Source organism: Callionymus lyra, chromosome 19 (assembly GCF_982586985.1).
Source record: "Callionymus lyra chromosome 19, fCalLyr1.hap1.1, whole genome shotgun sequence".
Lineage (NCBI taxonomy): Eukaryota > Metazoa > Chordata > Actinopteri > Syngnathiformes > Callionymidae > Callionymus > Callionymus lyra.
Window position 1 is genome coordinate 2,204,730 of NC_141836.1, and position 14,871 is coordinate 2,219,600.

Consider the following 14,871-nt stretch of genomic DNA (forward strand, 5'->3'; position numbering starts at 1 on the left):
CTAATGTAGTTACACGTTTATAAATGCAGTTACAAATTTATAAAGGCAGTTACACATTTGTAAATTAAGTTACACATTTGTAAATGGAATTACACATTTATAAACGTAGTTACACATTTGTAAATGCATCACGGTGCAGATACAGATACACATTTGTAAAACCTCAAACTTTCCAGAACATTAATAACCTCATGTTTGGTTTCATTACTATTGAATCTACTCATGTTGACAGATGTTGACCAGTTTGATTCTAAACCTCAAATGTTTGTGACCTTGAGTCGTGTTGGCTTTAAATATCTTCACTGATCGGTCCAAGTTTCCAACATCCAATGAGAGGCAACATTGAATCAGTGACATCATCATCATCATCATCATCTTTATCTTCATCTTCATCATCATCATCAACTTCATCTTTATCTTTATCTTCATCATCATCATCTTCATCTTCATCTTCATCATCATCATCATCTTTATCATCATCATCATCATCATCTTTATCTTTATCTTCATCATCATCATCATCTTCATCATCATCTTTATCTTTATCTTCATCATCTTTATCTTCATCATCTTTATCTTTATCTTCATCATCATCATCATCTTCTTCATCTTCACGATGATGAAGAAGATGAAAAACAGAGCCCATCAGTCCAGTGTTCCTGTGACGACATCTTCTCCTCCAGACGTGGTTCTTCACCAGAGACACCAGTGAACCTCAGGTCCTGGACTGAAGAGAAACTTCTCTCAACTTTCACTCCAACAACATAGTTTAGTTCAGCGTAAGATTCCATGATAATCTAAAGAAAGAAGTCAAACATGACGAAAGATCCGTGAGGTCACATGACCCTCAGACTCTCTCCTGCTCTTCCTGTCACGAGTCAAACATGCCTTTTCTTCTTCTGTGTGTGACCTCTGACCTGATGAGCGTCTAGTCCAGTGACTGACTTTGGTTGACAGACGGAACACTGCCCCCTGCAGGCCGGCATGAAAATGTTGCTTCAGATGAAGAGAACTGCTTTGAATAAAACATCTTTTCCTCTGTTTCCCTTGTTTCATCTTCAGCTGCACGATTATTACTTGATCATTTAATCATTTAATCATTTAATCATTTAATCATTTAATCCATCAGCGCTTCTACGTCACATGATCGTCTGCAGCTCGAGCAGCTCGGTTTCTTTTGTCTATTATAATAATAATAATAATAATTAAACCAACTTTGATTTGAATTTAAAAGACGAGGAATTCAAATGTAATGAATTAAGAATATTGTTTTTTTTAATCATTTGAATTATAATATCAAACTCTATGTAAAAATATATATTCATTTTGAAAATATTACTATTATTATATTCATGTAACCTTTCGATAGAGATTGATTTAATTATGACTATTTTAAAAGATAAAATATTAAATTAAACAAATGTTCTTGTGATGAGACGTGAGAAGAAGAAGAAGAAGAAACGTCAACTCGTCCATTTTCAGTTTATTGACTTGAGAAGAAGAAACGATGTACAGCAAAGACACAGTGACGCAGGGTCAGGAGGGTCAGGAGGGGTCAGGAGGGTCAGGAGGGTCAGGAGGGTCAGGAGGGTTAGGAGGGGTCAGGAGGGTCAGGAGGGTTACGACGGGTCAGGAGGGGTCAGGAGGGTCAGGAGGGGTCAGGAGGGTTAGGAGGGTCAGGAGGGGTCAGGAGGGTTAGGAGGGTCAGGACGGGTCAGGAGGGTTAGGAGGGTCAGGAGGGGTCAGGAGGGGTCAGGAGGGTTAGGAGGGGTCAGGAGGGTTAGGAGGGTCAGGAGGGTCAGGAGGGTTAGGAGGGTTAGGAGGGTCAGGAGGGTTAGGAGGGTCAGGAGGGGTCAGGAGGGTTAGGAGGGTCAGGAGGGGTCAGGAGGGTTAGGAGGGTCAGGACGGGTCAGGAGGGGTCAGGAGGGTTAGGAGGGTCAGGACGGGTCAGGAGGGGTCAGGAGGGTTAGGAGGGGTCAGGAGGGTTAGGAGGGGTCAGGAGGGTTAGGATGGTTAGGAGGGTCAGGAGGGTTAGGAGGGTCAGGAGGGGTCAGGAGGGTTAGGAGGGGTCAGGAGGGTCAGGAGGGGTCAGGAGGGGTCAGGAGGGTTAGGAGGGTCAGGAGGGTTAGGAGGCTCCGGGGTCTGCGGGTCACGAGCAGAGTCGGGGGTGCAGATGTGATCTCGGTCATGTGATCAAAGGTGATTCCGAGTCAGACGTCCTTGACGTGTCCTTCAAGGATGAAGCTAATCGCTCGTGGGCGGCGCCACCTAGTGTCACTAACAGTTTCACGATCTACGGAACATTACAGAGTTTCACAGACTTTCTCTTCACTCGCCTGGAACGGAAATAAACGTCACATGTCACGACAAACATGTCAATCTAGACTCTAATCACTCTTGTCTCCGTACGTTTTCAATGAGCTACAGCCTTGAAGGGCGTCTGAAGGTCACAGTGGGTGATGTTGATCTAAACCTGCAGGGGGCAGTATATCGTCTTAATGTGTCATGGAAGCAACATTAGCAGCTTCATAAATATTAGACACGTGATCACATTCCAGCTTTAAATTTAGACACAATAGTTTCAAATCTTCCACTGACAGAGCTGACAGTAGCCACTAGAGGGCGTCATTGGCCTGATGTTGCGTTCAAACAAATGTTTTCATGCAGTTATCGTCACATTATCGTCGCATTATCGTCGCATTATCGTCACACGATCCTCACTTCACCACAGACTCCATCGTCTCGACAGAATCAGACGAGACTGTGAGTGAAGTCTGTGGTCGTCGTGTCTGAACGCAGTCGTTAATGTATTAGTTTATGTCCATGAAAACTTGTCCTACGGTATTGAACGCACCGCACTCGGTGGTTTTCAACCAAATCTTTTTTTTTTTGGACAAAACAGATCAAAAGTAATTGAGTCTAGTTTCTGTTAGTGACGTCTGCATTAGTAGTGGTGGACGGTGGAGGTGGACCAGGAAGGACTTGAGTGACCGGTTCATGCAGGTTCTGGTGACGGACGAGGAGCTTCAAGTGAGAGACGTGTGGAGACATGAGTCCAGAGTTGAGGTCGGTTCCAAACCACGGATCCTGTGGCGAGTCAAGACTGTGGACGAGCAGAAGACTCGTGAGCGTCCTGACGGCGGCGCCTCAGAGGCGTTACCTGGGAAGCACCGCGGCGATCTTCAGAGGTCGACTCCGTTTCCCTGACGACCACGGCCTTGGTCACCAGCATGTCGGGGTGCTGCTGCCGCGCCTCCTGAATGGCGATGGCGAGAGCCTGCGGGAGGAAGACGGAGGTTTGTCTCGTTGTCACGGCGACGACCCCACGACCTCACCTGCTCCTGGTCCACGTCGTCATCTCCCGTGATGATGATCCTCTTCTCGATCCTGGTCTCCGAGTATCCTCCCTTCACCGTCTGCAAACACCTGGTCTGGACATCAGGTCATCGCTTCAGCGGCGCCGACACTTACCTTCGATACATGCGTGGTTGCCGAGGTAACGGTTTCCGTGACCAGTATTGGCGACCGCGACGACTCCCGGCTCGTGTGCACCTGAAGGACACGACGTCGTGGTTACAGTGGAGCTGTGATTGGTTGACTGGGCGGCAAAGTATCATGGGGGCCGTCCAGGTCATGTGACGACGCCTCATAGGTTGAGGTCAAACATTCGACAGACGAGGACAGACGTGGACAGACGAGGACAGACGTGGACAGACGTGGACAGACGTGGACAGACGTGGACAGACGTGGACAGACGAGGACAGACGTGGACAGACGTGGACAGACGAGGACAGACGTGGACAGACGTGGACAGACGTGGACAGACGTGGACAGACGTGGACAGACATGGACAGACGAGGACAGACGTGGACAGACGTGGACAGACGAGGACAGACGTGGACAGACGGGGACAGACGAGGACAGACGAGGACAGACGTGGACAGACGGGGACAGACGAGGACAGACGGGGACAGACGAGGACAGACGTGGACAGACGAGGACAGACGGGGACAGACGGGGACAGACGGGGACAGACGTGGACAGACGAGGACAGACGTGGACAGACGTGGACAGACGAGGACAGACGAGGGCAGACGTGGACAGACGAGGGCAGACGTGGACAGACGAGGACAGACGAGGACAGACGAGGACAGACGTGGACAGACAGGGACAGACGTGGACAGACGAGGACAGACGAGGACAGACGTGGACAGACGAGGACAGACGTGGACAGACGTGGACAGACGAGGACAGACGTGGACAGACGTGGACAGACTTGGAGACAGACGAGGACAGACGAGGAGACAGACAAGGAGACAGACGAGGACAGACGAGGACAGACGTGGACAGACGGGGACAGACGTGGACAGACGGGGACAGACGGGGACAGACGGGGACAGACGAGGACATACGAGGACAGACGTGGACAGACGTGGACAGACGAGGACAGACGAGGACAGACGTGGACAGACGTGGACAGACGAGGACAGACGAGGACAGACGTGGACAGACGGGGACAGACGGGGACAGACGTGGACATGCTTGGAGACAGACGAGGACAGACGAGGAGACAGACGAGGACAGACAAGGAGACAGACGAGGACAGACGAGGACAGACGAGGACAGACGAGGACAGACGTGGACAGACGAGGACAGACGTGGACAGACGAGGACAGACGAGGACAGACGTGGACAGACGTGGACAGACGAGGACAGACGAGGACAGACGAGGACAGACGAGGACAGACGTGGACAGACGAGGACAGACGTGGACAGACGTGGACAGACGAGGACAGACGTGGACACTCACCGGGGAGACGCTGTGGCGAGCAGGGAAAGACACTTCGCTCCGGCTGGTGACGCCGTGATCCTGGAACAGAATCAACTCATTAGCGAAGGTGCGACTTCCTGCTCCGTCTACACACCTGGTCTGTGAACTCCACGATGGTGGTGGTCACCTCCGAGCCGTTGGGCTGCGTCTCCGTCCTCACGTCCGTCCTTCTGATGGCGGGCGTGATGATGACATCGTGAGCGGTGACGGCCGACATGCGGTGAACGTCCTTGTGGTCTCGGTCCACCGATGATGACACCGGCACCGAGCGCTTCGGCTTCTTGGGCACAATGGGCTGAGAACACGTAGATGTTGTGATGTCAGCGTGTTGATCGTGTTAGCGACAAATACTTCTTCACTTCCTGTTCCCTTGCTGTTGTGATAGTGTAGTAACAAGTATATATGTGTAGTATTGTCCAGTACTTGACTCTGGTGTTGTGATAGTGTAGTAACAAGTATATATGTGTAGTATTGTCCCGTACTTGACTCTGGTGTTGTGATAGTGTAGTAACAAGTATATATGTGTAGTATTGTCCAGTACTTGACTCTGGTGTTGTGATAGTGTAGTAACAAGTATATATGTGTAGTATTGTCCAGTGCTTGACTCTGGTGTTGTGATAGTGTAGTAACAAGTATATATGTGTAGTATTGTCCAGTACTTGACTCTGGTGTTGTGATAGTGTAGTAACAAGTATATATGTGTAGTATTGTCCAGTACTTGACTCTGGTGTTGTGATAGTGTAGTAACAAGTATATATGTGTAGTATTGTCCAGTACTTGACTCTGGTGTTGTGATAGTGTAGTAACAAGTATATATGTGTAGTATTGTCCAGTACTTGACTCTGGTGTTATGATAGTGTAGTAACAAGTATATATGTGTTGTATTGTCCAGTACTTGACTCTGGTGTTGTGATAGTGTAGTAACAAGTATACATGTGTAGTATTGTCCAGTACTTGACTCTGGTGTTGTGATAGTGTAGCAACAAGTATATATGTGTAGTATTGTCCAGTACTTGACTCTGGTGTTGTGATAGTGTAGTAACAAGTATATATGTGTAGTATTGTCCAGTACTTGACTCTGGTGTTGTGATAGTGTAGTAACAAGTATATATGTGTAGTATTGTCCAGTACTTGACTCTGGTGTTGTGATAGTGTAGTAACAAGTATATATGTGTAGTATTGTCCAGTACTTGACTCTGGTGTTGTGATAGTGTAGTAACAAGTATATATGTGTAGTATTGTCCAGTACTAGACTCTGGTGTTGTAGTATTTACAGACCACATGACTCTTGAAGTCGTAACTACTTTCATTTGTTTTCAAACCAAAATATGTCCAAACATCAGCTTTAAAAGCTGCTGGACTCACTGTATCCTCTCGTCCTCAGTCGTCACTGAATCCTCTCGTCTTGTCTTGTTTGTATGTTCGTGTCAATAGTAACATAATATATTAAACTGTAAATAAATCATTTGTACAGTAAAGTGGAAACAAACCCTGAAACGATATCTTCATCACGAGCTCGTTCATCTTCATAAATCTACCTGCACGTCTGAACGCTTGATCTCCGGCCGGACTTCTTCCAGGGAGGTGTTCCTGGCCGGGGGGCTGCTGCTGACCCCTCGACTCACGGGGGCGGCGACCAGAGGAGGGGGCGTGTCCTGGGCCGGCTGCTGCGGCAGGAAGTCGATGCCCATGCAGAGGCCGCGGTCGGGAGAGAAGTCTCTCTCTCCGAGCTCCGTCATCCCGCGGGAGAACTCCTCCATGCCGGTCTGCAGGTCGGTGAGGACGGTGAAGTCCACCTCTGCCTCCAGGCTGGACGTGGAGCTCACGGTGATGCTGGAGCATTTACGCTCGATGCCCAAGTGCGTCTCCTTCAGGTAGAGGATCTCGTGGTCCAGGTCGTCCTCGGAGACGGATCCCAGACGCTTCTCCCACAGATCCTTCAACAGAAGACGGTTCCCGTGTGGTTAGAACCGCCGTCGAGAAGTTCATCTTATTCAACCTCTTTGTTATTCTACTCTTCTGGACTAAACAGTTCTTTAGATCTGGACATGTGTCCTCATCAGGGACATTAGCTCCTGTTTCAACACATGTGACTCACTGAGGCGTCGCCGTGCAGCTCCTCGTGGATGGCGGGCGTCGGCGGCGTGTCCTGCAAACACACACCAGGTCACGTTAACACGAGGGACGATCGGCTGATGAGTCGACGGGAAGTGAGACTCGCTACAGTCGCCGCCGCTGATGACAACAATCATTCGCCTTCACGTCTACGTTCCCCTCGGCGCTCTCATGCCGCGCCTCGTTATCCTTCGGGCGCCGTCACCGAGTCGCAGGGTCTCCGAGGACAGAAGATACACTCAGGAGATGAGGAGCATGCACTGAAACGTATCATTCCATGCCTTCCGTGCTCTTCACGACTTCACACTTGAGAGGTTGTTGCATCGCACACCTGGGTCACATGATCAGTGTCACCTTTGACCTTTTCTCTCCTCAACATATCCAAGATTGAAAGTCGTGAAGGACACGGTTGGAAACAAACTTAACCTCCTTTCACACCAGAGAAGTTGAAACGATGCCTGAAGGTCTGGCATCTCATCCAGTGACTGCTGAGAAGCCAAAGTAATACATTTGGCTACGAAACCCTTCGCCGCCATTTTTCCACCCAAAAGAAGGCCTTGGGTGAAACCCCCCCACCCCCCCCGACCCCCCAACATTCCTTTCTGGAGGACGCTAGAAGGAGAGTCCAGACGCTCACTTCAAGGACCTTTGCTGAAAAGACCCTAAGGGTTCGGAAAATGGCCAAGCAGATGTCAAGCTTTGCTGAGGGAACGAGGGAAAGCAAAGAGCTCACTAGGCCATGGAATTAGGTTGTTCAATGATGCGGGAACTTTTGCTTTCTCATTCACAGCCACATGAGGTCGGACGTATGTGTGAGTCTACATTTGTTTTTAATGCTTAAAAACAAGATGTGCATGAAGTCTCGTCGTGCAATGTTTGACGTTCCCATGATGACAAACAGGTTCTTTACCGCTTGCTTCCGTCTGGCCTCGGGCTCAGGAACCCGGTGGTGAATGTGACTGACGTCCATCTTGCTCTGCTTGTCTCGGCTCCACTGCGAGGTCAGCGGCAGGGATCGCGGCGGAGCTTTGGGACATTTGGACAAAGAGTTTGAAAAGTGCTCGTCTTGTCGGGCGTTCCACTGACCCAGGGAGTCTCTGAGCTCCTGCTGCTGCTGCAGGTACGAGATGGAAGCTCGACTGGTGAAGGTGTCGGCGTCTGACGCCATGTTTCCATCCAAACTCCTCCGAGCGTCGAGGGGCCGGAGTTTCTTCTGCTCGTCCCTGGCGGCGGCGAAGGTGCAGGGATCCGACTGGCGCTCCGGGACGCCGTCTCTACCCTCCTTGTTGAAAGACTTCTTGGATCTCTGTGGCTTGAGGGGAACCGATCTGGTGACGTCCGAGCACGTGATGGCACTTTTGTTGCCGTCAAATAAAGGACTAGAGTCTTGGACTCTCCACGTCTCCGGGTGGCTGGAGTCGGTCCTCGCAGGCTTCCCGTTGAGAAGAGGCTCGTTCTTCTGTCTGTCGCCCTCGCCGTGCCTTGTGTCGGTCGGGGACTCGAACCCGTTCACAAACACTGAATGACTCCGAAGGGAGTCGTGATGTCTGTCAGTCGCAACCAAATCATCTCCAGCTGCTCTTTCGGTGGATGAAGAATATTTGTGAGCGTCCTCGAGCAACAACGTATCCAGAGATCCTTCAATCATTTTGGCGTCCGCAGTCGCCTATGTTGACATAAAGTAAACAGTTAGCCTAGCTTAGCTACACACACGCGTGCGGCCGTGAGATCCGCACACATGTAGCTTCAACTCGTTTGATGGTTTGACGACGTAGGTTTGAAGAGAAGTTTATCTACTGGAGGAAACTCATTCCGTTACATTTGAATGAACTAAAAGATAAGCCCAGCTACCCAGGGTCTGAGCGGTTAAAGGCAGACAAAGCAGTTGATGGTTGAAGACCCAACGATGTTCTACGGCTCTATCTTCTAACACGAGTCAGGGAAAGAAAACACTGTTGGAGAAGGTTGTAGGTTCAAGTGAAGCTCTGAACCTAACATCTGGAATCTTACCGGCTTACGATCCGGGGTTCTGCTCCGTGGAGAACCCGAAGAGACGCGTTTGTCTCTCTGGGTCTTGCTGTTGGGCTGCTTGAGGGCCCTCTTGAGCTCGTTGATGCTGGCCTGGTGCTTCTGCAGGACGTCGTCCGGCTTGTCCAGGAACTGCTGATCAAACAAGAGAAGGTTTTACATCCTCAGCCTCTCCTGGAGCGTCCGTGATGTTCTCCAGCGCGTCTCCGCAGACGCCGCCACACATGCCGGGAACACGGGACAGGAAGTACCTCTTGTTTGGGCCGAGGAGCGCTCGGGTCCTGGTCCACGTTTAGAAGGCCAAGGAACATGAGATGAATGGAAGTGATGGAGGAGGAAGAGGAGAGAAATTAAAGTGCTGCAGGTGCGAGCGGGAGGCGGTCGGACACCAGTGGAACTAGACGTTTAAAACCTTAAGATGAATAATCGAGTGACTCGACAACGTTCGTATGAAACTAACACCCGCAGGTGTCTTCAGGACTGCAGAACTTCTGCAGGGACGAGGATAATAGGTGAGAAATGACCTGCGTGACTAAAGACGTCTCATCATACAAGTCTCCATGACGACTGTATGAACGTACTCGCAGTGAAGGAGCACAGAAGACATGCATCTTCTTGTTTGGACATATTTGTCTCTGATAATTACTGAGGCTCAAGAACGAACTCCCTCCATCACCGAGAGACCAGGAGCAGAAGGTCTTCACAGCCGCCTTTCCCACGACCTGTTGACCTCCAGAAGCTTCACCTCTCACTGTAAACTGACTGGAACCTTCTAGAAGGTTTCCTGCCGCGCTTCACGATCACCTCACTGATGTCAGCCACACATGCATGACTGTGAAGCTCTGACCCAGAAACGAGGAGCATTCTCTTGCAGAGACAGACGTGCAAACACAAGTCACCACTCATCAGCGCCACAGACACACATCGCTCAAAATACCTCAGCTTTTGAGTCGCCCTGCAGTGGGGTGAAGGTCAACAGGGTTGGAGCGAGAAGGTAATTGAGAAGAAGTGACAGAGCGGTTAGAGGTTAGATCCGGGATAAGAGATGAGCATCAGTGTCATGAAGGTTAGTGTTGACTTGTAGTCCAAACCCATCAATCACGTCCTCCCACCTTCATCTCCAGCGTCTTGTTGGGCGTCGACGTGCTGCGTCCGTTCTCCGGCGTCTCCAGCTCGTGGTCTGTGAGCTGGTCTTGGTCCTGGTAGTGGCTGTGGTCCAGGTCCAGGCTGCCCTCCTGGTCCAGGTCCTCCCTGGACATGAACTGTGTTCGCTCGCTGGAGCTGCGTTGAGACAACTGGTCGGTGCTGTCGCCCAGTGTGGAGGCTGAGGCGAGAAATGAGTAGTTACATCCTAGTACTACACACTGGTACATGTTAATTCTAGTACTACACTCTGGTGTATGTTCATCCTAGTACTACACACTGGTACATGTTAATTCTAGTACTACACTCTGGTGTATGTTCATCCTAGTACTACACACTAGTGTATGTTCATCCTAGTACTACACACTGGTATATGTTCATCCTAGTACTACACTCTGGTGTATGTTCATCCTAGTACTACACACTGGTGTATGTTCATCCTAGTACTACACACTAGTGTATGTTCATCCTAGTACTACACACTGGTATATGTTCATCCTAGTACTACACTCTGGTGTATGTTCATCCTAGTACTACACACTGGTGTATGTTCATCCTAGTACTACACACTGGTATATGTTCATCCTAGTACTACACACTGGTGTATGTTCATCCTAGTACTACACACTGGTGTATGTTCATCCTAGTACTACACACTGGTATATGTTCATCCTAGTACTACACACTGGTGTATGTTCATCCTAGTACTACACACTGGTGTATGTTCATCCTAGTACTACACACTGGTGTATGTTCATCCTAGTACTACACACTGGTGTATGTTCATCCTAGTACTACACACTGGTGTATGTTCATCCTAGTACTACACACTGGTGTATGTTCATCCTAGTACTACACTCTGGTGTATGTTCATCCTAGTACTACACAGTGGTGTATGTTCATCCTAGTACTACACACTGGTGTATGTTCATCCTAGTACTACACACTGGTGTATGTTCATCCTAGTACTACACACTGGTGTATGTTCATCCTAGTACTACACACTGGTGTATGTTCATCACATGCTGTTTTATGTCCAAGAACTTTTGTCTGACATTCTTTCCATGTAACCTGTACTTCTAATCCAACAAACAGTTGACACTAGTTTAGACACAAACAGTTGACACTAGTTGAGACACAAACAGTTGACACTAGTTGAGACACAAACAGTTGACACTAGTTGAGACACAAACAGTTGACACTAGTTGAGACACAAACAGTTGACACTAGTTGAGACACAAACAGTTGACACTAGTTGAGACACAAACAGTTGACACTAGTTGAGACACAAACAGTTGACACTAGTTGAGACACAAACAGTTGACACTAGTTGAGACACAAACAGTTGACACTAGTTGAGACACAAACAGTTGACACTAGTTGAGACACAAACAGTTGACACTAGTTGAGACACAAACAGTTGACACTAGTTGAGACACAAACAGTTGACACTAGTTGAGACACAAACAGTTGACACTAGTTGAGACACAAACAGTTGACACTAGTTGAGACACAAACAGTTGACACTAGTTGAGACACAAACAGTTGACACTAGTTGAGACACAAACAGTTGACACTAGTTGAGACACAAACAGTTGACACTAGTTGAGACACAAACAGTTGACACTAGTTGAGACACAAACAGTTGACACTAGTTGAGACACAAACAGTTGACACTAGTTGAGACACAAACAGTTGACACTAGTTGAGACACAAACAGTTGACACTAGTTGAGACACACACAGTTGACACTAGTTGAGACACAAACAGTTGAAACTAGTTTAGACACAAACAGTTGACACTAGTTGAGACACAAACAGTTGATCCTACACTCGCTACAGTCTCGCGGTCACATGACTGCACCTCGAACTAACGCAGGTGTTCTCACCTCCGTCGATGCTCCGTGGAAGGAGGTAACGTTTGCTGACCGAGCGCTCGAACTGGGGCGCGGGCCTGTCAATCAAGGCGCTGGCCTGTCGGGTCTGGGCCTGAGTCCGTCCACTGTAGCGGAACTTGGAGCCAATGACCAGGAAGCCCTTGGGCGGCGGCTCCGGAGACACCAACCTGCAGTTTTGAATCATGTGAGTCGATGCTTCGCTGCTTCTTTAGTTCATGACAAGAACATGCAACTAAGAGATGTTATAAATAAGGAACATTTAGGACAATAACATCCGCGACAGTTCATCTTATGTGTTCATCATCTTTAGTTATTTGTTGGTCGTCACTAAACAACGAAGCTCCTCACGCTGACTTCTGTTCTTCGTGGAAAAGTCGTTTGAAGAAGAAACGAAGGTTGAGAAAATGACAACAATGTTCCTGACGCTGCGTAAAATGATGGAATCCACGGATGCTTCCGTGAATCACACAATGACTGGATGAATTAGATGTTCCTCGTCTGAAGGAGCTTCATGAAGATCTGACGGTCAATGAAGGTCTGCTCGTGTCAGGAGGAGATGAACGTGTTCAAAGCACAAACACAAACACACTCAGTAGGAAATCATCATGCAGGACCAGGAGGAGGTCAGAGGTGAAGAAGGTCAGAGGTGAAGAAGGTGAGACGGTGAGGAACGTCCTACCTGAAGAAGGTGTGGTGCTCAATGCAAACCTTCCACAGCCGCTTGGAGGCGCGGTGGTTGGGCAGCTTGAAGCCAATGGTGCTCTCAAACTGTTCGTACTGGTGAGGGAGGGAGTGACGGGCGAGTGAGGGGAGGAGGAACGAGGGCATGTCAATCATTCTCTCACTGGATTGACCACATCATGACGTTCTGATAGAAACGCTAACGTTTGACTGACACGTCTGTGGAAACATCTGGAAAGACTCAGTGAATCACAACAAAAGAAAGTTTTCTGTGAAGACGTCAGTGAAGAACAGAAGCTAAAGAAGGAGAAGAACATGGTGGTCTTCACAGGGAGATGATGGATGAAGATCATCAAGAGAGTCGTCAGAGAAGAAGATTATCTTCGTCTCTCATCGTCAACAACTCGTATCAGTTGATGAAGGTCAGAGGTCGTCGACTAATCTACTCGATTAATGAGTTCATTCATCGTGTAAGTTTTAGTTTAACATTAGAACTGGAGTGACCTTCACACGACATCATGTGACGTCTCACTTTACGCTGAAACTTATTAAAGCAGTTGTTTGACGACAGGTCTGAGCCTTGAGTGACATCTGTCAACGATCTTGGATCTTTGTTGTTGTCACTCATGAATCCACGTGAATATAAACGTGTATATGTCGAGTTACTTCATATGATCTTCAGTGATGACTTCATGGAAGAAACATTTGAATCAAAAACGACGTTGATGATAAAAGATACTTCAACGAAGGTTCTGATATGAGGAGCTGAGAACATTGATCTGAGGATCCTCGTGAAGGAAGTGACCACGAACCTCTCCTGGACGGATCTTGATGTAGAAGTTGCTCCGTTTGTAGGAGATCTTGAGGATCTTGGGCCAAGCGAAGCGGTTGATCCTCAGACGGTCTCGGTAGATGAGGAGACCGTTAGCACTGACCCCGAGCATGATGTCGATCCCCTCCGAGTCCTGGGGAGGTCACAGTGAAGGTCACGATGAAGGTTCAAATGATGATGAAGATTGAGATGAAGAATCAGATGATGGTTCAGATGAAGGTTCAGATGATAGTGAAGATTGAGATGAAGATGATGATGAAGGTTAAGAAGATGATGAAGGTGATGATGAAGATGATGAAGATCGAGATGATGATGATGATGAAGGTTCAGATGAAGGTTAAGAAGATGATGAAGGTGATGATGAAGATGATGAAGATGGAGAGGATGATGATGATGATGAAGGTTCAACTGAAGGTTCAGATGGAGGTTAAGAAGATGATGAAGGTGATGATGAGGATTATGATGATGATGATGAAGATGAAGGTCACGATGAAGGTTCAAATGATGATTAAGATTGAGATGAAGATTAAGATGGAGTTTAAGAATATGATGATGAAGATGAAGATGATAAAGGTGATGAGGATAATGAAGATGAAGATGATGATGATGATGATAATGATGAGGATGATGAAGATAATGAAGATGATGATGAAGATGATGATGGTGATAAAGATGATGATGAAGATGAAGATAATGATGATGAAGATGAAGATGATGATGATGATGATGATGAAGATGAAGATAATGAAGATGATGATGAAGATGAAGATGGTGATAAAGATGATGATGAAGATGAAGATAATGATGATGAAGATGAAGATGATGATGATGATGATGATGAAGATGAAGATAATGAAGATGATGATGAAGATGAAGATGATGATGATGATGATAAAGATGATGAGGATGATGATGGGAATAATGAAGATGAAGATGAAGATGAAGGTCGTGATACCTTGGCTTGATGCAGGTCGACTCCATACATGGAGAGCTTCTTGGCGTTCTCAAGGAAGTTGACCTCTGCGTCGGCCGGACTCATTCCTCTGCAGGACAAACGCGTCTGAGTCTCGTCTCCATGTGACTCACCTGTGGTGGCGTGACTCACCTGTGGTGGCGTGACTCACCTGTGGTGGCGTGACTCACCTGTAGTTGCGGTGCAGCTCCATCACTCGCTCCTCCAGCTCGCGCGACTGGTTCGGAGCAAACTGGAAATCGTTGACGTAGTCCGGGCCGTGATCCTCCGGCTCGTAGTCGCCGAGCTCCGCCTGGACGGTGTAGGAGCCCAGGAGGGCGTGAGTGACGAAGGAGCAGGGCAGGCGCCCGGACAACATGTCGTCCCTCAGC

General features: G+C 48.2%; 1 protein-coding gene across 8 annotated transcripts in view; it reads right to left on the reverse strand.

The window, feature by feature from the left end:
* Window positions 1–1,466: 1,466 nt before the first annotated feature.
* LOC148058897 (band 4.1-like protein 1) overlaps window positions 1,467–14,871 on the reverse strand; it is a 29,523-nt gene continuing 16,118 nt past the window's right edge. For 2 of the 8 annotated variants that reach the window (XM_087781390.1, XM_087781396.1), the window contains 18 exons: window positions 14,671–14,871; window positions 14,483–14,570; window positions 13,508–13,660; window positions 12,694–12,791; window positions 12,006–12,181; window positions 10,087–10,298; window positions 9,912–9,929; window positions 9,226–9,255; window positions 8,957–9,109; window positions 7,857–8,612; window positions 6,930–6,980; window positions 6,370–6,768; window positions 4,926–5,126; window positions 4,811–4,870; window positions 3,472–3,552; window positions 3,336–3,416; window positions 3,161–3,277; window positions 1,467–3,103 (listed from right to left, as the gene is read on the reverse strand). The exon at window positions 14,671–14,871 is cut by the window's right edge and continues 18 nt beyond it. In XM_087781390.1, coding sequence (XP_087637516.1) covers window positions 3,098–3,103; window positions 3,161–3,277; window positions 3,336–3,416; window positions 3,472–3,552; window positions 4,811–4,870; window positions 4,926–5,126; window positions 6,370–6,768; window positions 6,930–6,980; window positions 7,857–8,612; window positions 8,957–9,109; window positions 9,226–9,255; window positions 9,912–9,929; window positions 10,087–10,298; window positions 12,006–12,181; window positions 12,694–12,791; window positions 13,508–13,660; window positions 14,483–14,570; window positions 14,671–14,871 — 2,881 coding nt within the window. In that variant the 3' untranslated portion in view covers window positions 1,467–3,097. The remainder of the gene's footprint in view (window positions 3,104–3,160; window positions 3,278–3,335; window positions 3,417–3,471; window positions 3,553–4,810; window positions 4,871–4,925; window positions 5,127–6,369; window positions 6,769–6,929; window positions 6,981–7,856; window positions 8,613–8,956; window positions 9,110–9,225; window positions 9,256–9,911; window positions 9,930–10,086; window positions 10,299–12,005; window positions 12,182–12,693; window positions 12,792–13,507; window positions 13,661–14,482; window positions 14,571–14,670) is intronic. The other 6 variants (XM_087781391.1, XM_087781393.1, XM_087781392.1 and 3 more) reach the window with 6 other exon arrangements.